Source organism: Hirundo rustica, chromosome 21, assembly GCF_015227805.2.
Source record: "Hirundo rustica isolate bHirRus1 chromosome 21, bHirRus1.pri.v3, whole genome shotgun sequence".
Classification (NCBI taxonomy): Eukaryota; Metazoa; Chordata; class Aves; order Passeriformes; family Hirundinidae; genus Hirundo; species Hirundo rustica.
This window is the reverse complement of record NC_053470.1, coordinates 1,043,097-1,066,513: the sequence shown is the minus strand read 5'-3', so window position 1 is coordinate 1,066,513 and position 23,417 is coordinate 1,043,097. Positions and strand designations below refer to the sequence as shown.

General features: G+C 52.5%; 3 protein-coding genes across 3 annotated transcripts; 2 read left to right on the top strand and 1 right to left on the bottom strand.

Annotated features, from left to right (window-relative positions):
• Positions 1 to 3,668: 3,668 nt before the first annotated feature.
• On the top strand, positions 3,669 to 7,734 carry LOC120762067 (putative glutamine amidotransferase-like class 1 domain-containing protein 3B, mitochondrial). Its single transcript, XM_040084080.1, has 4 exons — positions 3,669 to 3,817; positions 5,342 to 5,513; positions 5,761 to 5,962; positions 7,007 to 7,734. Exons 1-4 carry the CDS (start codon positions 3,710 to 3,712, stop codon positions 7,197 to 7,199), a joined length of 675 nt encoding a protein of 224 aa, XP_039940014.1. The 5' UTR covers positions 3,669 to 3,709; the 3' UTR covers positions 7,200 to 7,734.
• Positions 7,735 to 8,401: 667 nt separating this feature from the next.
• Positions 8,402 to 12,118, bottom strand: CETN2 (centrin 2). The gene is made up of 5 exons (XM_040084007.2): positions 12,018 to 12,118; positions 11,221 to 11,379; positions 10,370 to 10,498; positions 9,595 to 9,732; positions 8,402 to 9,155 (listed from the first exon to the last, which is right to left on the bottom strand). The coding sequence occupies exons 1-5, from the start codon at positions 12,063 to 12,065 to the stop codon at positions 9,066 to 9,068; spliced, it is 564 nt and encodes a 187-aa protein (XP_039939941.1). The 5' UTR covers positions 12,066 to 12,118; the 3' UTR covers positions 8,402 to 9,065.
• A 209-nt stretch (positions 12,119 to 12,327) lies between these two features.
• Positions 12,328 to 21,492, top strand: NSDHL (NAD(P) dependent steroid dehydrogenase-like). The gene is made up of 8 exons (XM_040084051.1): positions 12,328 to 12,405; positions 13,238 to 13,288; positions 15,974 to 16,135; positions 16,822 to 16,968; positions 17,940 to 18,068; positions 19,397 to 19,539; positions 19,963 to 20,065; positions 20,632 to 21,492. Exons 2-8 carry the CDS (start codon positions 13,268 to 13,270, stop codon positions 20,965 to 20,967), a joined length of 1,041 nt encoding a protein of 346 aa, XP_039939985.1. The 5' UTR covers positions 12,328 to 12,405; positions 13,238 to 13,267; the 3' UTR covers positions 20,968 to 21,492.
• Positions 21,493 to 23,417: the final 1,925 nt, after the last annotated feature.

Here is a 23,417-nt window from a genome sequence, read left to right as displayed (position 1 = left end):
TAAATAAAGAATACGTAGCAATTAGTATAAAAGATAAGGACAGCCCAGAGACAGGGGGAGTCACCAGATGTCCGAGCCGCGGCAAACATCTTTTGGACACTGAGAAAATTGTAAGATAAGAACTAATAAACGAAGCATGTGACCTTGAAGACTCCGTCTTTTCCTGCGTTTGGCACAGAGCTTTGCAGAGGGCCAGAACTCTAAAACCACCTGAATGCCGGGGAATTTAAGCTCCTGAAAAGGAGCCCCCGACACCTGAGCTGGGCAAACCCGGGGCAGGCTCAGCGCCATTCCCTTAAAGGTGATTTTTGTCCATCTGTCACTCCTCATCCAGCTCCTCCAGCCCAGAGGAGCCTCGCTGGCTTTCCAGGTCAGGAGTGAGTGCCTGACATCGCCAGGATGTGTCCCAAAGGGGACAGGAAGGACCCGTGGGCAGCTTCCTGCTGCTTCCCACGGGGAATGCGTGGCCAGGGCATAAAGGTGTTTATGGATGGAGGGGAGGCTGCGGAGAGCAGTGGGCACTGGCCTGGGGATCGAGTCATGGGTCGGGTGGGAATTGTCAGAGAACGATTCTGTGAGAGCTGAGAGAGCTCTGTTCCTCTCCTTGTGGGGATGGACCTGTCACCGAGACACACAAAGCAGTCACACGAGACAAGAGATTTTCATAGGGCAGAGGTCCTCCTCCGATCCAGCTCAAAGCTGAGACAGGGCGGAGAGAGCCTCTTTGTTTTATTTCTTACTTTTTATACATTTGTGGGTCTAGCAGAAGATTGGCGTCTGGGGTTTTTCATCTTTCAGCCAAGTGGCCAGACCAGCTGTCAGTTACAACTGTTTTCATGTTAGAAATATGCAAACAAAGGACAGAGAATGAAAAACAAAGGATTTGTTTATGTTACATCTGTGGGAAAAAGGTAGAACTGCTCTTAATATTGTACAGTAATTAAAAAGATCTGACTCCATTTATGAAAATCAAAAAGGCTATAAAAAACTTAGAAAAACCAGGGTAACATGGACCCGTGTAGGGACCATTCCCCTGGGGGACTCAGCTCCAGGTAAAGCAAATCCCACTCTCCTGACAGGACAAAAGGTGCAGAGCTTTGCACTAATACTCTTGGGCTGCCCAGGGCTGGCTCTGCAGAGCTCCTCCAGCAGCCAGCTCTGGTGTTCTCCTCAGCAGATCCTGCTCTGTGATCCCCCATAAATCCTGTTCCACAGCCAGGGCTGGAGCACAGGAAAGCTGCTGGGAGCTGCACTGGCTGGAGCTCACAGTCAGCCCTGTGGGATCATCCAAGAGGTGCTGGAGCTGTGATGATGCCTCAGGTTTTATCTTTGCTGTATTCCACGTTCTGTGCTGCCCACGGTGCAGCTCTGAGCTCACACTCAGGGTCACTGAGCTCTGCACACAGCAGGGACACAAAGCAAATCCTGTTCCTGCTGCACACCAAGGACAACTTTCAGCCCCAAAGCACAAACAAGGGTGGCTGGAGGGAGGAAGAAGAAGGATGGGAGCTCACAGCCTGGAGCTGTAACTGGACAATGAAACCCCAATGTGCAAATGGACCAAAACTTATAAAAGTGTGAGACCTCGTGACCGTTTGTCCATTTTGTGACCATTTTGTGTCCATTTTGGTTCCACCTTGGGTGTAGGCCTGCCCAGGCCCTTGTCCTGCCCAAGGTGTGTCCTAGAGGCTTTTCAATGAATATCAACTTTATTCTCTGGCTCTGTCCAGGCTCTGTTTTAGGTCAGCCTTCCCAAGGCATCGATGACAGCATCCAGAACAGCCCCAGAGCATCAGGAACTGTCAGAGGGCCCTGCCCCATCCAGCTGGGGCACGACGGCAGCTGGGTCCAGCTGGATCCTTGTCACTGCTCCCAAACTCTCCTGGTTTCTCCAGCTGTGTTCACCCTGCAGGAACAGGGACTCTTCCCACCCCTCCTCACCAGAACCTTAATGCAGATTAAAGTCACTTGTTGACAGCGAAGCTCACAGTAAATGTGTACAGCCAAGGCCACCCAGGCTGGAACAACCCCGCTGAGAAATGTCATTTATGGCTCATCCCCTCATTGCAGGGGGATCTTTGGGGCTGACATGTTTATTGAGACAGATGTTTTTTTCCAAGGGGAGCAAACAAGCCTGGCTGGCCCAGTTGCACCAGTTATCCCAGCAAGGGGAACCAGCCCAGCCAGATTACAACAAGCAGGGGTAACTGATGTGGTTTGCAGCAGGCAGGTTGTGGAAACCCTCAGCCTCTGGCCACTTTGTTCCATGGCTAATGGGACTGCTCCCGAAGCAGCTGCAGGAGGGAGAAGTTACCTGTTGAGGTTGCAACATCACTTGGCTGTTTTTTCATGCAAGAGGAAAAAAAAAATACAGCCCTAAACCATAGTTAGGATTCCTTAGATAGCACAACAAACAGCAGGGGAAAGGCTTTGGGTGTTTTTTATGCGTATCCCAATTTAATTCCTGTTCTGGGCAATAAAAGAAACTGAGAGGCACAGCCTGGGTTGGATTAGTGGGACTGCAAGGCGTCTGTCACACTTTTCTTGCTCCTGCTCGTTCAGGTAGCAGCTAGGCGCCTGAAATCCCTGATTTTGGGAGAAACATGCCCTAAATGAAGTGGCAAGCAGCAGCAGTGAGCCTCCTCCTCAGGCCTGCCCTGCCTGAACACCCTGCCAAGGCACGAGTTCATTGCCCACAGGATGTACTTCACGTCTCTCCCGAAAATGACAGAGCCCCGGGGAACATGTCATATAAATAACCCCTGAAAAACACCCTGCAGCCATGCTGTGGGAGGTTTTTTGTTCTCTCAGCCTCCACAGGGCACAGTTATTTCACCAGGGTTGGGCTGGAATAGAGAGGTACAGGATCACCTCCATGAGAGCAGAGCCAGGGTGGGAGGAACGAGCTCCAGACACTGAATCCAGCTGCTGGGGGCCTCTCCAGAGCTCAGGGCTCCAAGAATTCCCAGTGCCACTTCCCTGGAATTAGATAAATGGAGAAGTGGTGCTGTTGATGAAGAATCCCCTTATTCCAGAGATCCAGAAGTGTTTGGACAACGCTCTCAGGCACAGGGTGGGATTGTCGGGGTGCCCTGTGCAGCCAGGACCTGGACATTGTGGGGTCCCTTCCAACTCTCTGACTTCATTAATTTCTAAACTCGGGGTGCAAAAGCCAGAAAGAAAAAAAAAAGAAAAAAAAAAGGTGTAAAATATCCACTTTTGAGAGGTGAGATCTGCGGGAAGGAACATCCAGGATCCAAAAAGGAAATGTTGGTGTTAAAAGCCTGAAGCAGCCTATGCAGTGCAGGGTTCAAAGAACGGGGAGCAGAGGGGAATGCGCTGGCTGAAATCCTGGCTCTGGGCAGGCTCCCTTTGCCACCATCTCCTGTGCAAAAGGTTTTGGTGCTTCAGCCTGAACTAGAACAGAAAATCAACAGCCGAGGAGGAAAAACACGGCTGGGTGCGTCAGCTGGGGCCGCTCTGCAGACAACGTGCTGGGGAGAAGATCTGTAAGGGAGCAGCCAGTTGAGGAAACAAATAATATTTACGCGCCCTGCCCGTGGAACTGGAAATAAAACCTCGCTGCCAGTAAGAGAGCCAGCCCAGCCCTGCTCCGGGGGAGGGCCGGCGCTATAAAGGGCTGCGGGCGGTGAGCGGAGCTCACAGCGGCGTGCGGCTCTCCGCGGAACCCCTCTCCTCCCGGGGGACCATGGCAAAGCGGGTGGCCGTGGTGCTGGCCGGCTGCGGCGTGTTCGACGGCAGCGAGGTCCACGAGGCTTCGGCGGTGCTGGTGCATCTCAGCCGGGAAGGGGCTCAGGTAAGAGGCACCGGCAGGATCCTGCCCCGGCTGCTTGTCCCGGCTCCGCTCCTTAACCTGTCCTTGTCTCCGAGACAAACTCCCCGAGAACCAAGCAGCGGAGCCTGGAGTCACTGGGATTGGTGTGGAGAGCTCCCTGCTCAGCTGTGCTGTACGAAGGGGGGGCGTGGGGATCCAGCGTATCCAAACTCTCCAAAAGACTTTCCTGAATGCCTTCTCTCTGTGCTTTGGCCTCTTTTCTCTCCTGCCATTTCTGTTTAAAAGACCGTTTGGGCTGTTTGAAATTCATCTTTTCAAAACCTTCCAAGGGTAGAAGTGAAAATAGAACCAGAGACTCCGGAATGGTTTGGGTTGGGAAGGACTTTGAAGCTCATCCGTTTCCATCCCTGCCATGGGCACGGACACCTTCCACTGTCCCAGGGTGCTCCGAGCCCCGTCCAGCCTGGCCTGGGGGCACTGCCAGGGATGAGAGAACAGGTTTGTGAGTTAATCTGGAGGGGTAAAAGAGCTGCAGCTGCTGTAAAAGTCGGGAGAGCCGCTCCGTGAGACTGGGAAAGCAGGGAGGGAAAGCCTCTGGAAGCTCACACTCAGCTGTGAGCTCCCGGCGTGTCTGGGTCGGAGCCGTGCCCCTGGGAATGGGAATTGCTCTGTGGCACACAGAGGTGACCTACCCGTGCCAGCCCCCCCAGTTCCAAACCATTCCAACTCTGCCTCCGCTGTTTGGCTCCAGGATAAGTCTTGGCCAGACGTTTTCTCCGCTGTGTGTAATTTTGCCTTTTCCCCTTCTGGAGCTGCTGCAGCTGCTTCCCTCCTGCTCAGCGGGCTCGGAGCCCGTCCCTCCCTCGTCCCTGGATCGGCAGGGGCCTCTAGTGGAGGAAACTCGGGCATTTCGATCCCTCCTTTCCTCAGGAAACGGGACAGCGCAGAATGGAATATTTCAGTTGGAAGGGAGGAGAGCTCAGCACCTCCCTCCCCACGGGAAGCTGCCATGAGGTTGCCCCTCAGCCTCCTTGCCTCCCACCTAGATAATTCCAAACTCCTCGGCTGCTGCTCACAGGACGTTCCTTCCAGCCCTGCCCTCCTGGGGACAACTTGGTGTTCCTTAAATCCTTCTTAAATTCTGGGGCCCAGAACTGCGCCGGTGGCACAGCCCCAAAATCTGTTCACCACCCTCCACTCTTAACTTCTGCATGTGAGCTAAAGGAAGGGGAAGCATTTTCCAGAAACACTCTGGCTTTGGGAAAACTGTGGGTGGGGAGTGGAAACTCCAAGTCCTGTCGCGGTGGGAGATGGGGTGGGACAGCAGCTCTCTGCGTGGTCACCCGGCAAATGGGATTTATTGGGATATGGATGGACTCTTCAGCCCCCCAGACAAGCAGCTCTGGGCACAAACTACTAAAGGTTTCCTCCCTCCATGCCAGCTCTTTCTCCAGAAAGCCCCTCAGCATTCCCACTGACTGCCTGTGCCTTTCCCACGTTTATCCATCATTCCTGAAGGATAACAGCCCTCTCTCCTCACTCCAGGCTGAGGTTTATGCTCCCAACATCCCCCAGATGCACGTGGTGGACCACGTGAAGGGGCAGCCAACGCCGGAGCAGCGCAATGTCCTGGTGGAAAGTGCCAGGATAGCCAGAGGCAACATCAAGGACCTGGCTACGCTGGATGTCAAGGGGCTGGATGCCCTCATCATTCCAGGTGGGATTGTGTGGGGTCTGCCTGGCCACGGCTTAGATATTCCATAGGTCTGGGATGACATGGGAATTGTGGGATGGAGCGGGTCAGGCTGGAGGAGGGCTGGGAAGGAGAACCGATTTTAATTGTTTCATTGCCCTGGACAAATGCTGCCAACCATCCAATCTACCTGAGCATTCCACCACGCCACGCCTGGCAAAAATCCTGCCCTGGATGTAACCTCCAGCCTAAACTGTTCCTCTTTCCTCAGGTGGCTTTGGGGTGGCAAAAAACCTGAGCACTTGGGCCACCCAGGGCAAGAACTGCAGCATCTCCAAAGAGGTGGAGGGTGTCCTGAGGGCGTTCCACGCCGCCCACAAACCCATCGGGATGTGCTGCATCTCCCCAGTGCTGGCAGCCAAAATCTTCCCGGGCTGTGAGGTGACCGTGGGATACGACACGGAGTGTGAGCAGTGAGTGACGGGGCGGGGTGGGTGACAATCACACCAGGGTCCCCCCAAAGCCCCCGGGATCCTGGCCAGGTGGTAGAAGTCTCACAAGGGGCTGGATGTTATTTCTGAGAAAATGTTATTTCTTTAGCAACTCCAGTCCTTCGGGGGAAAACAGGGAAAAGTAGGAACTCTGGATGATTTTGTCATTGCTCAGCACAGCAGAAGGAATGATTTAATGCCAGATCTGTTTGCAGTTTGCGTCTTGTTTCCACAGCTCTAATGGCTTTGAATAAGACGCTTTATTTTAAATTAATTAAAATATAATTTATTCTTTTAAGGTAATTATTTGCCTCCCTGATGCCTCACAGACCCAGGGCAGGGAAAATCTTTGCAGACTCCAAGTTTTGCAGATGCAAGGCAGGAACAGGATAGTTACTCGAGGCTTGTGGTGTTAAGAGAGGGAGGGAGTGAATCTGTCTTGAGTCCTGCAGAGAAGCTGTGACTGGATTCTCCCAAGGGCAGACAAGGAATGGTGACGGCTTTTGCTAGGAAGGAGTTTTTTCGCTAACTTGGAGGATATTGGCGAAAAAACCCACCCCAAACCTAAATCTAATTGTTGCCCAGGGAAGCTGTGGCTGCTCCATTCCTGGCAGCGCCCAAGGCTGGGCTGGGCAGGGTTTGAGGCACCCTGGGCAGGGTTTGAGGCACCCTGGGATCATGGAAGGTGTCCCTGGCCACGGCAGGGGTGGCACTGGGTGGGCTTTGAGGTCCCTTTTCAGCCAAACCATCCCAGGCTTCTACAAACACCAACACTTGAGTGGGCACAACGAGGTAGTGGAACATCCAAAGCGGAACTTCAGGTCTCATTTGATCTTTGTAACTCATTTGAACAGGAGGTTTTCCTCTTGTATAGTCCCAGAGAACTTCCTCTAGCAGGAAAAGATCTGGATCCTACCGGGCAGGTTTTGTGCCGTGCCCGCAGCATTTTCCCTCCGCACACTCTTCCCCAAGCACAGCGTGTAGGACGCTCCCCACTCCAGGCTTTTATTCCCCGTTCCCCCGCAGGTGGCCTTACGCCAAGACTGCTGAGGCCATGAAGGAGCTGGGCTGCAGGCACGTGAACAGCCAGGTCACCGAGGCGCACGTGGACGCCAGGAACCGGCTGGTGACCACCAGCGCCTTCATGTGCAACGCCCCCATCCACCACGTCCACGACGGCATCGGGAAAATGGTGCGGGAAGTGCTGAGGCTGGCCTGAGCTCCCACGGGCGTCCTGCGGGGATGACGTCCTCCCCCTCTGACACGGCAGCAGGAGAAGGGACGCTCGGGGCTCTGCTCCCGGCCTCTGCTCAGGAGGGATCATCTCGGGTTCTGCCAAGGGCACGTCACTCACTGGCAGGAGATGGGCTGGGAGCTGGCATGGGATCATGGGATGGGTTGGGTTGGGAGGAACGTTAAAGCTCATCTTGTTCCATCTCCTCCCATGGGCAGGGACGCCTTCCACTATCCCACTGCTCCAAGCTGGCCTAGAACATTCCAGGCATCCAGGGGCAGCCACAGCTTCTCTGGGCAGCCTGTGCCGGGGCCTCACCACCCTCAAAGGGAGGAATTCCATCCCAATATCCCACCCATCCCTGCCCTCCCTCAGCCTGAGGCCAGGCAGGAGCCAGGCTCCCCCAGGGCTCCAGCTGCTCCCAACCCCTCCCTCAGAGCAGTGAACTGCGGCCAGAGGAAGGAACCCAGTTCTGCTACCAAATAAAACCTGATGCTTCTACTGAATTCAGCACTCTGCTTCTGTCTCTGCCTTTCCTTCTGGATCAGGACAAGCTCTGTGTCAGCTGGGAAAATGATACAGGAAGAAATCCGCAGCACCAATCCCCCCTTGTTTTGCTGGGATTTGTCAGGAGCCAGACTGGAGCAGGACCAGCCCCGTGTCAGTGGCCAGCTCTGGTGCGAAGAGGTGAAACTCTTCTCCTGTATTAACAGAACCACAGAATTCCAGGTTGGAAGGATCTCAGGGCTCACCTGGTCCAACCTTCCTTGGTAAAAGTGCTGTCTAGGCGAGATGTCCCAGCAGCCGGTCCCGATGGATCCCAAAATGCCCAAATTTGGGGAATCCATCACTTCCAAGAGCTGGTTTTGTCATGGTGAAAAACTCTCCTCTGGTGCCTGTTCAGAATCTCCCCAGGAATAACCTGTACAGGTTATTATCCCTTGTACTTTCCATGATTCCTGATAAAAAGGGAATTGCCCTCTCTCTTGCAGACACTCTCCAGATACCAAACATGGTGACGGGATCTCCCCTAAATCTCAGTTTCTCAAGGCTGAACAAGCCCAGTTCTCTCAGCCTTTCCTCACACGGGAGCTTCCCAGGCTTTGGATCATCTTTGTGGATCCTCTCCAGCCCGGCCACACCTTTTTTTGGCAAAGTGGGGATCAAAACTCTTTCCACAAATCTGATGGCTTAAAGTAAGACTTTATTTGCAACCCAATCCCATCTGCAGCCTCTGAGCATTCCTGCAAGCTCAGAGCTCTCAGTAGCACTGGGAATTCCCGCCTGCAAAGATTTCTTTAGCCACGTGAACTGAAGGAAACACAAGGAGAGTTGCAGCAGTTTGTTTTTATTTTGAGTTTAAAGAATGCCCTAAAAAGGGGGGGAAGGGATAATCCTCATAAAACGGGTTCTAAAAAGCTGATCCCTGCAAATTCATCACAAAAAGAGCTCACTGTAGGGCACAAACGACGGCATAAACCCAAAGTAGATTTACACTGAGCAATAGATCGACACTGTCTGGTTTTGAGTCATCTCTTTACCAAACTGGAATCATTTGGACCCATTTTTTTCAGTCAGAAAAGGATCTGAATTTGGTCCCAAAGACGTGATTTGTGTATTTTAAGCAGTGTAAACATCATAACCAGCAACCACGTCGCTGCCTGTAAACAGGGTGGTGCAAACTGCTCCCAAACACCTTTAAAACTTCTCAACAAAAGAATTCGTCACAAAAAAACTTCTGACAGAACTGACCTGTATTTTCTGCTGCCTCCAAAGAAATCAAGACACTACAGAAGCGAGGCCCCCTCCTAAGGAATGCACATGAGTACAAAGAATAAATCCCACTGGGCTTCAGTAAAGGCTGGTCTTCTTCATGATCCTCAGGAATTCCTGCTCGCTCACTTCCCCATCCCCATCCCGATCTGCCTCGTCAATCATCTCCTGCAAGAGATTTGGGGGCAGAGCTTAGGTGTGGCTCTTATTGGGAATTACTGCATTCATTCAGAATTCCAGCCACTCTTTAGCTGTGCTGGAAGGGATAGTGTTGGCACAAGCTGAGACAAAATATCTCCTGAAATCTGTTTTGCTGTTTATAGAGAAATTGATAGAGAAATTGCTATTTATAGAGAAATCTGACCAGGAACTATTATAGGGAAAATCCTGGGGGAAACCAAGTGCTTGGAGCAGAGACATTCCTTTCACATCACTGCTGCTTCACAAGACTGCAACTGGATGATCCCATTCCTACATCCACGTGGGCTCAAGCCATCCTTGACCTCAAAATCCACAGATTCCAGAAATTCCCCCCCTTCCTACCAGCACACCAGAGGATTCTCCTCCCAGCTCCAGCACAAAGATCCCAACACCACCAGGTCCAAACCTGCAGCTCTTCATCTGTGAGGTTCTCCCCCAGCTCTTTGGCCACACGTTTGAGGTTTTTGAAGGAGATTTTCCCAGTTTCATCATCATCGAAGAGTTTGAAAGCTTTGAGAATCTCCTCTTTGGAATCTTTTTCAGCCTTAAGGGAGAAAGAGCAAGTTTAAGGTCAAGAAAGGAGTGGTTGTGTTGTAGGTGACACTCAAAATAAAGTTATAAAAGATCTGATAGACTGAGAAACCCTTGAGAACAAATAAAGGAGCCCAGCTCCTTTAACACATAAAAGCTGAAAGGAGACAGAGACACAACCAGAATTTCAGGCTTTCAGGGATTTTTTTTTCTGTCCTTGCCAGCCAGATATCTTTGGGATATCACTATCAGGATCTTCCACTATTAAAGATCTGGGGTTTAAAAAATATCTTTTTCAAGGCAGAGATTTAATCTGTAAATTAGAATTCAAGGAAAGAAAACAGCCAGACATCAACCCTCCCAAATCTTCCAGCAGGCCTGAGCTGGTTTCCCTCTGTGAGAAAAACTTTTCTCCCTTTTTTCAAACACAAAAATCACCTCTGGTTGTTAAAGAAACCCGCTAATGATATCATGATTTTAATTTTTCCCTGAAAAATGAGAGAATCCAGGATAGGGATTACCCCAACTTTTATACATTTAACTGTTAGGATTAAAACAGTGCTTTAATCTCCCTCTAAACCCAAAAGGAGATAAAGACTCCTCATCCACCTTCAAAATTCCCTTTGTTTGGAGCTGTAAAACATCCATACCATTTTCTGTGACATCACTGCCAGGAAGTCACTGAAGCTGATTCTTCCTGTCCCTTCCTTATCGATGTCTGAGATCATTTTCTTGATCTCTTCTTTCTTAGGTTCAAACCCCAGGGCCCTCATGGCCACCTGGAAGGACAAAGTAAGTTACAAATCCTACAGAATTATCACCAAAACCACAGGGGGGGGTGGAAAAAGTGAATTTTCTCTTCAAAAACTCCGTGTGTCCTGGAAAACCAAGCAGGCTGAGAGCGAGGCTGCTCTGCACTCACATCTCACATCAGGATGCAGAAAACAGGAATAGAAACATTCCTGTTCTGGAATTGTCCCTCAGCTAATCCAGGGATTTCCTACACACACTCTCACCACCTTGAGCTGGTCAACCACAGGGAATTTAAATCAGTTTTATTTTTCAGTCTGGTGATAAAGATCTTGTTGGGAAAACATTTTCCCCCTTGAGAAAGGGCCAGATAATAGCAACAAGAATAATAATAACAGTAATAAAGAAGCATTAAATCCTCAGCTAGAGGGGAACCTTCCCCCCACACACACCTCTTTAATGTGCACAACCCCTTTTTTTGCTGTTTTATGAACGGAGGAGGAATCGGGACAGAGAGCAGAGAATTGTACGTGAATTTTGGGCAGCCTGACCCTAAACACACTGGATATGAACAGCAAGAGCTGCAACTGAAGAGAAAACTTTGCCTTTTGCCCAGCAGGTTTTCTTCTGGAGGGAGGAGGCGGGGGGGGGGAAAACCCAGGAAACTCCAGTGCTTTTTGAGGTTATTTTAGCATTTATGGCCGCGTTCCTTTATAACCTCAGCGCCTCGCAGCCGCAGGGAAACCCTGACCTTCAGCTCCTTGACATCGATGCTGCCGCTGCCGTCGGTGTCGAAGAGCTCGAAGGCCTCGCGGATCTCCCGCTGCTGCTCCTCGGGCAGCTCCGCCTTGGGGCTCGCCTTCCTGCGCTGGGCCGCGGCTCCCAGCGACGGCTTCTTAAAGCCAGAGGCCTCGGCACGGTACAGCGGGGTGTCAGCGTGGGGAAAGGGGGGGCCCGGGGGGACCCCAAAGTGCCCCTGAGCCCCCAAAGTGCCCCTGAGCCTCCTCAGTGCCCCTGAGCCCTCATCACAGCCCCTGAGCCCCCAAAGTGCCCCTGAGCCTCCTCAGTGCCCCTGAGCCCCCATCACAGCCCCTGAGCCCCCAAAGTGCCCCTGAACCCTCATCACAGCCCCTGAGCCTCCTCAGTGCCCCTGAGCCCCCTCAAGTGCCCCTGAACCCCCATCACTGCCCCTGAGCCCCCCCTCAGTGCCCCTGAGCCCCCCTCAGTGCCCCTGAACCCCCATCACAGCCCCTGAGCCCCATCACTGCCCCTGAGCCCCCTCCCAACCCCTGAGCCCCATCACTGCCCCTGAGCCCCATCACTGCCCCTGAGCCCCCTCACAACCCCTGAGCCCCGTCACTGCCCCTGAGCCCCCTCAGTGCCCCTGAGCCCCCTCAAGGTTTCCGAGCCCCTGCCGCGCCCCTTCACACCCCTCTCAGAGCCCCTGAGCCCCGTCCCAGTTCCGAAGCCTCCTCAGTGCCCTCGCTGGCCGCTGACGTCCTCTGACAACCCCCAGACCTCTCCTTGGCCCCTCACATCCGCCCTCACCATCCCGCCGGCCTCACGCCTGGCAGCCTCAATATCGCGCTCTCCCATTGGCTGTCTCCCCAGCACGCCGCTGCCATGGCAACGCTCGCTCCTATTGGCTGGCGTTGTGGTGGGGCCAAAGGTGAATGAGCGCGTGTGAAAATCTCCTCCTTCCTTCAACGCGATTGGTCGGAGCGGAGAGGGGTTGGACCAATCAGCGAGCGGAAACGGTCTGGCGCGATGCTCGCCCCAGGGAAAGAGGCAGGAATGGGCGGGGTGGGCGTGGTCTGGCGGGAAAGCGCTGCGCTGATTGGTGAACAGCAGGCAGGGGGCGTGGCCGAGGCTCCCAGCCGGCGGCGGCGGCGGCGGCGGCGTGAGGGGACCGGGAGGGTCCGGGCAGCCGGGAAAGGTCTGGGAACAGCGGGGAACGGGCTGGGGCTGCGGGACAAGGCCTGCGGTCCGTCCTGCGGGAATGCGGAAGGGTCCTGGGGGCTGTGGGGAAGAGCGGGGAGCTGTGCTGGGGGCGGGGCAGGAGGTCCTGGCGCCGTGGGGAGGGTCCTGGCGGCTGTGCGTCGGGCCGTGGGGTCAAGGATGGGGGCTCTGGGAGGGAGCTGAAAGAGCTGGGGGGGAACTGGAGGTGCAGCAGTTCATAAAGTGCATTTTGGAGAGGGATGGGGTGCTGAGGGATAGGGGGTGGAAGAGGGAACAGCTGGAGGGGGATCACCCTGTGCCCTGCTGTCTTGGTTTGAAAAGACAGGTGTCTGCTAAGGAGAGGCAGGCCTCTCTAGGAATGAGAAATTTAAATCCTTCCTTCCGTGTTATTATAATTTGGAAGATTAAAAAAAAAAAAACTTTTTAGTCAGAGCTATGAGGAAAGGAATAACAGCCCTTTACTAGTAATTATACCAGGACAGACAAACAACAGCAGCAATTATAATAATAGTAAAACAGAACCAAGAACCCCGAGGGCAAACGGTGCTTTAAACCGGCTCGGTGGTCCAGGTGGCCGAGCGCTAATCCCGCCTCTTCTTGGCCTTTTCCTTGGAATTTCAAAGGGCTTTCAGAAAAATCAGTACCAGAGCCAAGCCAGCACCTGCAGCTGCTGATTTAGTTCAGAGGAACAGGGAGAATTAACTCCCTCGCTTCATCCTTCTTCAGCATAATGACTCCAGCCCCTGATTTCTGTAACGAGAAATGTGTTGCTTTATTGGGAATAAAAGAATGTTCTCCCTTTTTTCAAGGATTCTGGTGGACAGTGCCTCGTCCAAGCCATGGCCACACACCTCAGATCGGTGAGTTGGGGCCTCAGAGGGTGCTTTGGGAAGTTTTATCTTGCAGAAACAAATTCACAAATATTCTGCACATCACTAGGGAAGACATGAAGCTGATCCTGCATGAATGATAATTCTGGGGAGAAAACATGATTTTCCAAGGTATAGTTTGGATAGGTTGAATTCATACCTTAAAATGAATATAGACACGTAGCTTGGCTTGCCACAAACATTATACCGTGCAGTATCAAATCACAGAGAGTTTTTAATAAAATTATATGTCATTGTGGCTGCCCTTGGATCCCTGGAAGTGTTCAAGGCCAGGCTGGATGGGGCTTGGAGCAGCCTGGGACAGTGGCAGGGGTGGAATAAAATGAGCTCAGAAACCCCTCCCAATCCAAAGCAGTCTGGGATTCTGGGATTCCTCTGAAGCCTCTGCAGCGCTCTGGGGTTCAGAGGCAGAGGGCAGCATTCTGCTACAGTAAAACTTCACTTCGAGGACGTCTCAGAGTAGTTTGGGTGCTCTTGGTTCCTGGAGGGATCAGGGAACGCCAGAATGGTGTGAGTGAAAGAGACCTCATGGAAAAGGGTACAGGGAAAAGGGAAAAGCCAGTGGAAGGGAGCAACTGCCTTTGAGGAGAAGCTGAAACAGTTTCTGTCCCCTCAGCAGCCATTCCCCCTCTGGCTGAATCCTCTCATCTTCTCCAAACCACATCCCAAAATGCCACATCCACTTATTGCCTGAACACTTCCAGGGATGGGCACTCCAAATCTCCCTGGGCAGCCTCTTCCAGGGCTTGGCCACTCTTTCAATGAAGAAGTTTCCCAAAAATCCACCCTGAGGCTCCCCTGGCCCAGCCTGAGGCCGTTCCCTCTCCTGTCCCTGTTCCCTGGGAGCAGAGCCCAAACCCCCCCGGCTGTCCCCTCCTGTCAGGGAGTTGTGCAGAGCCACAGAATCCCCCTGAGCCTCCTTTTCTCCAGGCTGAGCCCCTTCCCCAGCTGCTCCTCACAGGATTTATGCTCCAGACCCTGATCAGACTCTCCTTTGCGTGCCCCATCCCAAATAACTGCTTCAGCTTTGATGTAACTCAGGGAACTCCTCAAATTTCTCTTGTGGATCGCCCAACACTTGGCAGGAGAACCTTTGCTTAAGGATGTGGCCTTTGGAGAGCTGTGAACAATCGTTGTCTTTGTGTGGCTCCAGGGGGCTCAGGCTCCCTCAGAGATCGCTGCAGAGGTGGGGGTTGTGTTACTACCAGGAGTAAAACTCTTTCAACCAGCACAGAGCATTCTTTGTGTAAAAGCTCCCTCAGACTCAGGGCCTGGATGTTCTGTGCTGGCAGAGAGGTCTTTGGTCTCAGTCCAGTCAGACGAGTGGCCAGACTGAAATCTGTTAATTAGTAACTCCAATCATTGCTTTACAAAGCTGAAAGAAGAAGGAAGGAAGAACTAATGGCTCAAAAGGACAGCCCCCGCCTTTACCTGGTTGCTTTCTCGGCTCTGAGTGTCACAGGTTCTGATAATGGTGACGGTTTTAATGTTCTGAATTAGCTGTGCCAGGAGGCTGAAGCAAACCACAGAATCATCCCAGAATCCCGGACTGGTCTGGGTTGGGAGGGACCCTAAAGCTGGTGCAGTGCCACCGCTGCCATGGCAGGGACACCTCCCGCTGCCCCAGGCTGCTCCAGCCTGGCCTTGGGCACTGCCAGGAATCCAGGGACAGCCACAGCTGTGCCAGGGCCTGCCCACCCTGCCAGGGAACAATTCCCGATTCCCAGTCTCCCATCCATCCCTGCCCTCTGGCACTGGAAGCCGTTCCCTGCGTGGCTTTTGTAAATCTCTCCCCGTCTTCCTTCAAGTTCTGTTTGCTTTGCTGTCCAAGCAGAGCTCATGGGGGCCAATCTTCTTTTCCTTCCCTCCTCCTTGAGCCTCTTGGTTGTGAGCACGAGGCAGAGCCCTTCCAAAATCCCGCCAGAGTGTGTCTGCACTCGCAGCTCCCTGTGACCGCCCAGCGCTCCCGTGCCCGAGCCGAGAGCCCCGAAGTGCAGCTCGGTGAGACGCAGGGATGTTGGGGAGGAAGAAGCCAAAAAACCCTATAAATATGATTGCCTCTATTCTGAGAATGAGAAACCTGTAGGTGAGATAGAATTGAAAGTAAGTTTTGATGTTTGAGATGTATTAGATACTGGATGTCTGGGAAAACAGTGATGTGACCATCTGAAAGTTACCTGCAGCCAGACCCAGAGGTCAAATGGAATGTTCTGTCTCACCCCTCAATGTATGGTTCATCCCACACCTGTACCCCTCCCCTGAAGTATCAGGTATCTGTAACCCCATTGGCCCAAGTCCTCTTTCAGCCCACCTTAAAGACCCCTGATAAGGGGTCCCAGGGGGGCTGGACGCTCTCTTTTTGCTTGCTCCCTTCCCCGAGGACTTTCCTCTCTTGGAATCTCCTCTCCCTACTTCTCCCTTCCCCCACTTTCCTAGGCCTTGCCACGAGCTGCAGCCTGGCAGCTCAGAGCAAGGCCCCCACATCCCTTACAATAAACCTCATCTTCTAAAACCCAACTTCAGAGATCTCTCGTCTACATTTATCTACACCGTCCTGGAGTCCTCAGCAGCAAGAGGCATATTTCTACACAGGGGAGCTCGGGGGAGCTGGCTGGCTGTGCCTGTGTGTCAGGGGGGTTCTCGCTGTCCCTGCAGGCTGGCAGGAGCTGCACCGTCATCGGGGGCTCGGGGTTCCTGGGGCAGCACATGGTGGAGCAGCTGCTGGCCAAGGGCTACCGGGTCAACGTCTTCGACATCCAGCAGCGGTTTGAGAGCCAGCAGGTGACCTTCTTCCTGGGAGACCTGTGTGACAAGGAGGTGAGGAAGGACTGGCTGCAGTCAGCAAGGGCGAATGCAGGCCTTGCACGTGTCCCTGGAAGCCTCTGAAGGGAGCAGATCTGGTGTCTGATGCCTGGCTTCGGCTGCAAGCTGAAAAGAGCGGGACGGGTTTGTGGCCGGTGCTTTGCTGGGGTTCACAGGGTAATTAATTACAGTCCCTGGGCTAATTGCAGGGGGCTGTCCCAGCTCTGCTCAGCTCCCTGAGAATGGCACCGCTCATATTCCCGACAGTCAGGGCGGGATGAGGGGAGCCTTGGCCGAGGGCCATGTGAGGAGGTGACTTTGGGACAGTCACCTGCACCCAGCCAGTGCCACGGGGAACTTTCAACCTGCTGCTTCCTCAGTGGCCCAGCTCCAGGTAGTCCTGAGCCTCGTACCTGCACCTGGGAATTGCAGGGAGCTCAGCCTGGACAGCCTCCAGCTCTGGGGAAGCTCCCGGGATTTCTCTGGGAAGAAGCGAGGATGTGATGTGTGGCGAGGACAGGACGCTGTGGAGACCCTGGATGATAATCCCATTCCGGCTGCCCCCCTTTACGGAGGGAGCATGACCTGGAATGTAGCTGTTCCCATGAGAACAGGAGCTGTTCTATCTCCCTGCCCTTCTTTTCTCCTGATCCCCTCCGTGGCTGTTGCTCCATTCCCGTCTCCCCCGTGGTTCCCTGCAGGCTCTGCTGCCAGCCCTGCAGGGAGTGTCCGTGGTGTTCCACTGTGCATCACCAGCCCCTTCCAGTGACAACAGGGAGCTCTTCTACAAGGTGAATTTTATGGGAACCAAGGCGGTGATCGAAGCCTGCAGAGAAGCTGGAGTGCAGGTAAAGCTGGCACACGGACTTTGTAACGCTGGCATCGCAGCCAGGCGTCAGCCTTGTTTGAGAGGGGGACAGAGGGCTCTGAGCTACTGAATTCCCACTTGTTCCATGCACAACAGTGGAAAAGAGACTCTGTGAGTCTCCTGCTAAGTGTGAACTCAATCGCTGTTTGCCACAGAAAACCACACTGTGATGGAAAAGCATCCATTAAAATCTCTCCTACCTGGGAGAACAGCACCTCACAAGTGGCCTCTTTCCTGCTTTCATCAGGGGAGAGCCCCAGGGATGGCTTCTCCAGCACTGGGAGCACTCGTGGCATCCATTCCCTCCGTGAATTCCTCCCCATGGAAGGAGGAGGAACACACTTGTGCCATAATCTCAGTGTCATTTGGTTTAGAAAGTCAGTTGCCCGGAAGAGGAGGAGCCTGAGGAAGCCAGCCTGGAATTGGAGACTGGATTTTTCTCCTTAAATTACTTTGATAGCCCATAACTTTTCATTTCAAGTCATTTATTTCATTTATTTTAAATTTATTTCTCATATTAATTTCATTTAAACGACCAAACAAAAACACCCAAGCTTTCTTTTCTTCTTTAACCCACTGTGATCCGTTATTGCCCAGATGAGCAAATCTTTCTTTAAAACACTGGGTGTGAGTTAAGTGTTCCAAGACTCTGATTTTCCTGGAGATGTTTCTCCTGGACTGACTGCCTTGGATGTTTGTTGGAATGTTTTAATCTCCTTTAGGTGGCATTAAATGATGGGACAGAATGAATTAAAAAGGGGGAGTTCTCTTTCCTGCAGTTTCTGTTCATCTTCTGTTAGACTCGGGTTGTTTTCTGTAGGATCAGTTGGTTAAATATTATTATTATTATTATTATTATTATTATTATTATTATTATTATATTTACTCAGTCTTTGTAAATAATGATCATTTTAGGTTTTAAACAGCTGTTTTCTCCCCTATCTCTTGCAGAAATTGGTGTTAACCAGCAGTGCCAGTGTAGTTTTTGAGGGCACAGACATAAAAAATGGCTCAGAGGATCTCCCCTATGCACAAAAACCCATTGATTACTACACAGAGACCAAGATCCTGCAGGAGAAGGTATTTGCCAAGGGTTAAACTGTTATTTTGGGGTGTATTCACTTAATAAAAAGGGAAGAAAATCAAGGTGTGGCACGAATTGCCACAGAGGCTGGATGCTAATGAAATCCCGTGTGACGCTGCAGAGGCGGTTCCAGAAGTGCCAGAGGTGTCTCTGCCATGGAAGAGCCTGGATAATCCCAGTCCTCTCCTGCCACAGCTCTGGTGTAACAGCAGGCAGGGGAGGGTTTTGTCTCCTCTGCTTCTTTTCCTGATTTGCAGCCTGAATTTAGAGTTGGGGACGTGCAAAGGGCGCCGAGGAAGGAGAAGAGGGGGGAATGTGGCCGAAGCTAAGGGGCACAGGCCATTACTGAAAATATTAATGTCAGGAAAGGTCCCCAACCATCTGAGAGTTCACTGCTTTGACAGCTGCACACCACCAATATCTGCTCTCCTCGTGTTCTTACTGCTGCAGCGTCCCTGGTTTAAATAGGGGATAACAATGTTCTCAGTCAAAGGCAGCAGACCTTTTGTGGATCCTTTCTCGTGGCTTGCGTTTCAGCTGTGGGAAGAATCTTTTGTGCCACAAGAATTGAGAGTCCCTTCCATGCTGACGCTGACGGTGTGAGAGCCTGCAAGGAACCTCCTCCACGAGAGCTTAATTAGTGTTAATTGTGAGAACATCTGTTCCTTCACCAGCAGTTTGCAGTAGCTGATGGAGGGGAAGCTGAGGAGCAGCAATCGGGGGTAGCCCCAGTGCTGGTGGTTGTGGCTTTGTTTTGGGGGAAACTGGAAGGATTTTGTCTGTGCCTCCTCCACAGAAATCCCAGCAGCTGCTGGAAATGAGGAGAACACGTTGTTTAGGAGCTCCCAGGAGAATGAAATCTGCTCCAGAGCTGCTGAACGCGCTGCTGGAGCCCCAGGGAGGTGGGATCACCCCCTCCTGAGGCAGGTCCAGGAGGGCTGGGGCGGCAGTGTCCTGGGGAGGGACAGAAATGGAATTCCTGAGTGTCCTCCTTGGCTGCAGCTCATGCACAGAGTTCATGGAGTGAAGCAGCTTGGAAGCTCCTCTGGCTTCTGGGGTGTTAAATGAGAGAAGCGAAGCCTTCCCTTCCTTTCTCAGCTCATTCAGTGCTCCACAAAAACTGGAGTTGGTTTTCTTACCAAGGAGAACTGGGAAAAGAAGGTGGGAAGGAAGGAGGGATCACTTGGAAAGACAGGAGGGGGTAATAATTCTTCCACTGCTTCCTTCCCGAGGGGATGGGGAGCCCCCAGCCCCTTCAGTGCTGATCCTGGGATGCAGTGCTGAGTTTTCCCTCCTTGGTTTTCCCCTCCCCTTTCCCCTACAGGAGGTGCTCAGCGCAAACGACCCAGACAACAATTTCTTCACCACCGCAATCCGTCCCCATGGAATATTTGGTCCCAGAGACCCTCAGCTGGTCCCCATCCTCATCCAGGCAGCTAGGAGTGGCAAAATGAAGTTCATCATCGGGTGAGCAAGGCCCAGGCATTGCGGAGCTGGGAGGGGAACAAACGGAAATCAGTTGTGTTGTTTCTTTTATTTTTCACTTTTCCTTTTTTTTTTTTTTTTTCCCCCTAAAAATCCTTTGTTAGGGGCTCACTCCCTGCCAGGGTGAGTGTCCATAATGCCAGAGGAATATCCAGGAGGGAAGCAGGCGTGGCTTGAGCTGTTAAAGCTCAGATTGGTTGCTGTTTAATTTACGCCACTCGTGGCATTTGAGGCTCTGGCAATTAAAATCCCGTTTAAATAACGAAATACTAAAAGTATGGCCTGAAATTGCAGCACCAGAGAGTGGGAGAAGGGGGAGCTTGGGATGAATTTATCCTGGTAGAAGTCCTTCCTTTTGCCACAAGCCCAGCTTGCCTTGGAGCTAAATTCCTTTCCTGTGTGCAGGGATGGGAAGAACTTGGTGGATTTCACCTACGTGGAGAACGTGGTGCACGGGCACATCCTGGCTGCAGAGAAGCTGCACAGAGGCTCTCCCCTGTGTGGGAAGGTGAGGAAGGAGGGGAGGGGAGGGATGCCCAGCCCCTGCTCTGGGATCCAGGCTGATTCCTGAGTGTCCCGGACATCCATCCTGCAGGGGAGCAGCTCCATGTTTTCCGTGAGCATTGTGTGCAGCCACCCGGGCTGAGCTGGATGGAGATCCTGGAATTTCCCCCTGTGAAGGGCAATCCAGGCAGAGCTGGGGGCAGCCAGGAGGCACACATGGAAACACAGGAGCTTTTGGGACACGGTTCAGAACGGGAGGAACTTTTCCAGCTTTCCCTGGCCCCACCGTGCTCTGGGCACACTCAGGTGTTTTCACCTGTCTGCTCTGTGCTGTGGCAGCCAGTTTGGTTGACATTTATGAGGAATCCTGGCCTCTGGACTGCTGGAAGTAGCTGGTTTCCTTGGAAAAGCAGGGATTCCCCCCTCTGCACACGGAGCACAGCGTGCTGTGGCCCAGCTCAGGGGGGGTCACATCCTCGGCATGAGCAGGAGAGAGAGGCCATCACAGAGCCAAACCTGGGAAATCCACCCCGATTTTAACTCCTGGCTTCTCCTCTGCCTCTCCTGCAGGCCTTTCACATCACCAACGACGAACCAATTCCCTTCTGGACGTTCATGTCCCGGATCCTGACCGGCCTGGACTACGACCCTCCCAAGTACCGCATTCCCTACTGGCTGGCCTATTACCTGGCCCTGCTGCTGGCCCTGCTGCTGGCCCTGCTCAGGCCCCTGGTGACCATCAAGGCCACCTTCACGCCCATGAGGGTGGCGCTGGCCGGGACCTTCCACTACTACAGCTGCGAGCGGGCCAAGAGGGCCATGGGCTACAGCCCCGTGGTCAGCCTGGACGAGGCCATCGCCAGGACGGTGCAGAGCTACCCCGGCCTGCGCAGGGCCAGGGCCTGACAGCCCTGCCTGCAGCCTCTCCCCACCTCTGCTGACGGCTCAGGGTGGAGCACGTGGCACCAGCAACCGGGAGTTTTTCCCGAAGCCTCTGCTCCTCCCGTGTGGGAGGTGTCGTCTCTTGGACGTGGCTTTGTGTTTGGAAACGGCTGCTGAGCTCTCCGGGCTGTGAATCAACACCTCTTCAATCCCGGGCGGGCACAGCAGCATTCCTGCTGCCCTCCCTCCGCCCTCGGCCCGTGTTTTGTTGCTCTGGTGACAGCAGCCATTCCCTTGGCAGAGCTGGGTCACAAACGCTTCCCCTGGCTGCCTCCCCTCCGGGCTCTGGCTTTGCTCTCCACGCGAGAGCCCCGTGCCGAGAACGGAGTTCTGCCACCGCCTCTTAATTCGTTGCAGCTCCTTTGGTTTTCCCTCCATGATCAGGGGGTGATTTGGCTTTTCCCTGAGGCAGCAGAAGGAGTGCGTTGCTTTGTCTGTGCAGGAGTTGTTTCTGTCCCGGAAGAACCCAAATAAATCGCACAGAGATGACTTTCCAGCTTTGTGTCCCGTCTCTGAAAGGGCAGATCCCACTCGCAGCACAAACAGGATGTTTCTGATTCCCTTTTGGGGGCAGAGATCTTTGGGAGCTGCCTGACGGCAGCTCTCGGTTTCTCTTCCGAGATTCAGGTGGTTTTAGAGTCTTTTTGCCTTCTGCAAAGCCCTGAGCCAGACACAACAAAGAGACGGAGTCCTCAGGTTCTGATTTTCCAAGGTTGCGCGCTTCGTTTATTGTTTCTTACCTTACAAAATTCTCAGTGCCCAGCTAAGGTCTGTGCAACTGCTCGGGCATCTGGTGACTCCTCCTCGCACTGGGCTGTCGCTATCTTTTATACTAATTGCTACGTGTTCCTTATTTATCATTGTTTGCCAATACCTATCACTTATACTAAACAGGTCATCTCCACCTTGACCCAATCTCTTTAAACTACTTTGTGCCAATGTCACTGCCGAAATGGAGTGAGGGAAGAAGAAAGAAGAAGCAGGAGACAACGCCCCAAATCCTCCATCTTGCCCCATTCACTTCAATGCTAGAAATCTGAATTTACTGTTTTCTCACCCTGTGATGAGCTAAACTCCAATCTTTCACACTCTTGTGGCTTGCAATCCATCCCGCAGTGCAGGAAGCCTTTCCCATGGACTGGGATCAAAGCCAATGTCTCTCTGGGCTCTGTGCCGGGATCCCAGACCCCCCTGTCCAGGTCTCTGACCCTCCAGGGCAGCCAGAGGAATGCCCTGGGGTCCAACAAGCAGCCCCAGCAGAGTTTTTCCACAGCTCCCTTCCCGCAGGATCTGCAGTGGTGGGAAGATCCTACAACAGCACCAAGCTCCTCCTCCCTGCCCTGTCAGTGCTGCTCACGGGGGTTTTTGGTGCTCTGACCACTTAGTCCATGAAAAAACCCTCTTTTCCACAAGGGAACGGATACAAAGCGATGGTCCCCAAGCTGTTTCCTGTCCCTTGTATATGAAATGTTCTCCTCCCTCTAATCTTTCCAAGCACTTCAGTTCTGGTTTGGTTTTAAACGAGAGGTTCAGGTTAGAGCTGGAATTTTGCCCTGGAATTTATTCTGGCTCCTTGGTGTTTCAAACTTCAGGAGGATGGGAAGTGCCTCAGTCACGGAGTTACGGAATCCCAGGACGGTTTGGGTTGGGAGGGACCTTAAAGCCCATCCCACCGGGGACCCCTTCCCCCGTCCCAGGCTGCTCCAAGCCCCGTTCATCCCGGCCTCGGGCGCTGCCAGGGATCCGGGGGCAGCCCCAGCCTCAGCCACAAGGAGCCTTGCCCTCAGTGTGCTGCCGTAGTCCGATTAAACGGGGTTTATTTGAACTTCTGGCCGCTTCCTGGGGGAGAAACAAAAAAAAAAAAGTGGTTTTTTTGGTATTTTTTGTTGGTTTTTTTTCCCCCTGGGGATTTTTATTTGCTGGTTTTACCAACCTCGGCCTTGCGGGATCTTGAAGCAAATGCTGAGACAGCGGCCGGGTGCTTGGGCCAGCTCCCAGCGCTGGGATCCAGAGCAGCTCCCGAGGTTTCCCGGGCTGGAGGAGCAGTGGTTGCATTGCTGAAGGGAAAATAAAATAAAATAAAATAAAATAAAATAAAATAAAATAAAATAAAATAAAATTTTATATTTATATATATATATGAAACCTGATTTAACGATACGCTTTTTCTTTGGTTATTTTTGATTTTCTTTTTCGTCTTCAATTTCTGAGCAAAGCTTTTAACATATTCCTTTTTTGGGGGTTTTGGTTGGTTTTGTGGGGGGTTTTTTGTGGGGTTTTGGGGTTTTTGGGGGGTTTTTGAGGGGGTTTTTTGGGTGTTGGGGGTTTTTTTATTTCTTGTTTGGTTTTGTTTTGGGATTTGTTTGGTTTTTTGTTTTTCTTTTGGGATTTTTTTGTGGTTTTTTTTGTTGTTT

Coding starts and splice junctions, on each gene's coding strand:
- LOC120762067 (XM_040084080.1), top strand. CDS start 3,710: ATGGCAAAGCGGGTGGCCGTGGTGCTGGCCGGCTGCGGCGTGTTCGAC. Junction 3,818..5,341: donor TCAGCCGGGAAGGGGCTCAG/GTAAGAGGCACC, acceptor TCCTCACTCCAG/GCTGAGGTTTATGCTCCCAA. Junction 5,514..5,760: donor GGATGCCCTCATCATTCCAG/GTGGGATTGTGT, acceptor CTCTTTCCTCAG/GTGGCTTTGGGGTGGCAAAA.
- CETN2 (XM_040084007.2), bottom strand. CDS start 12,065: ATGGGAGAGCGCGATATTGAGGCTGCCAGGCGTGAGGCCGGCGGGATG. Junction 11,380..12,017: donor GGCGTGAGGCCGGCGGGATG/GTGAGGGCGGAT, acceptor TACCGTGCCGAG/GCCTCTGGCTTTAAGAAGCC. Junction 10,499..11,220: donor TCGATGTCAAGGAGCTGAAG/GTCAGGGTTTCC, acceptor TTGTCCTTCCAG/GTGGCCATGAGGGCCCTGGG.
- NSDHL (XM_040084051.1), top strand. CDS start 13,268: ATGGCCACACACCTCAGATCG. Junction 18,069..19,396: donor CCAAGATCCTGCAGGAGAAG/GTATTTGCCAAG, acceptor TTTCCCCTACAG/GAGGTGCTCAGCGCAAACGA. Junction 19,540..19,962: donor AAAATGAAGTTCATCATCGG/GTGAGCAAGGCC, acceptor TCCTGTGTGCAG/GGATGGGAAGAACTTGGTGG.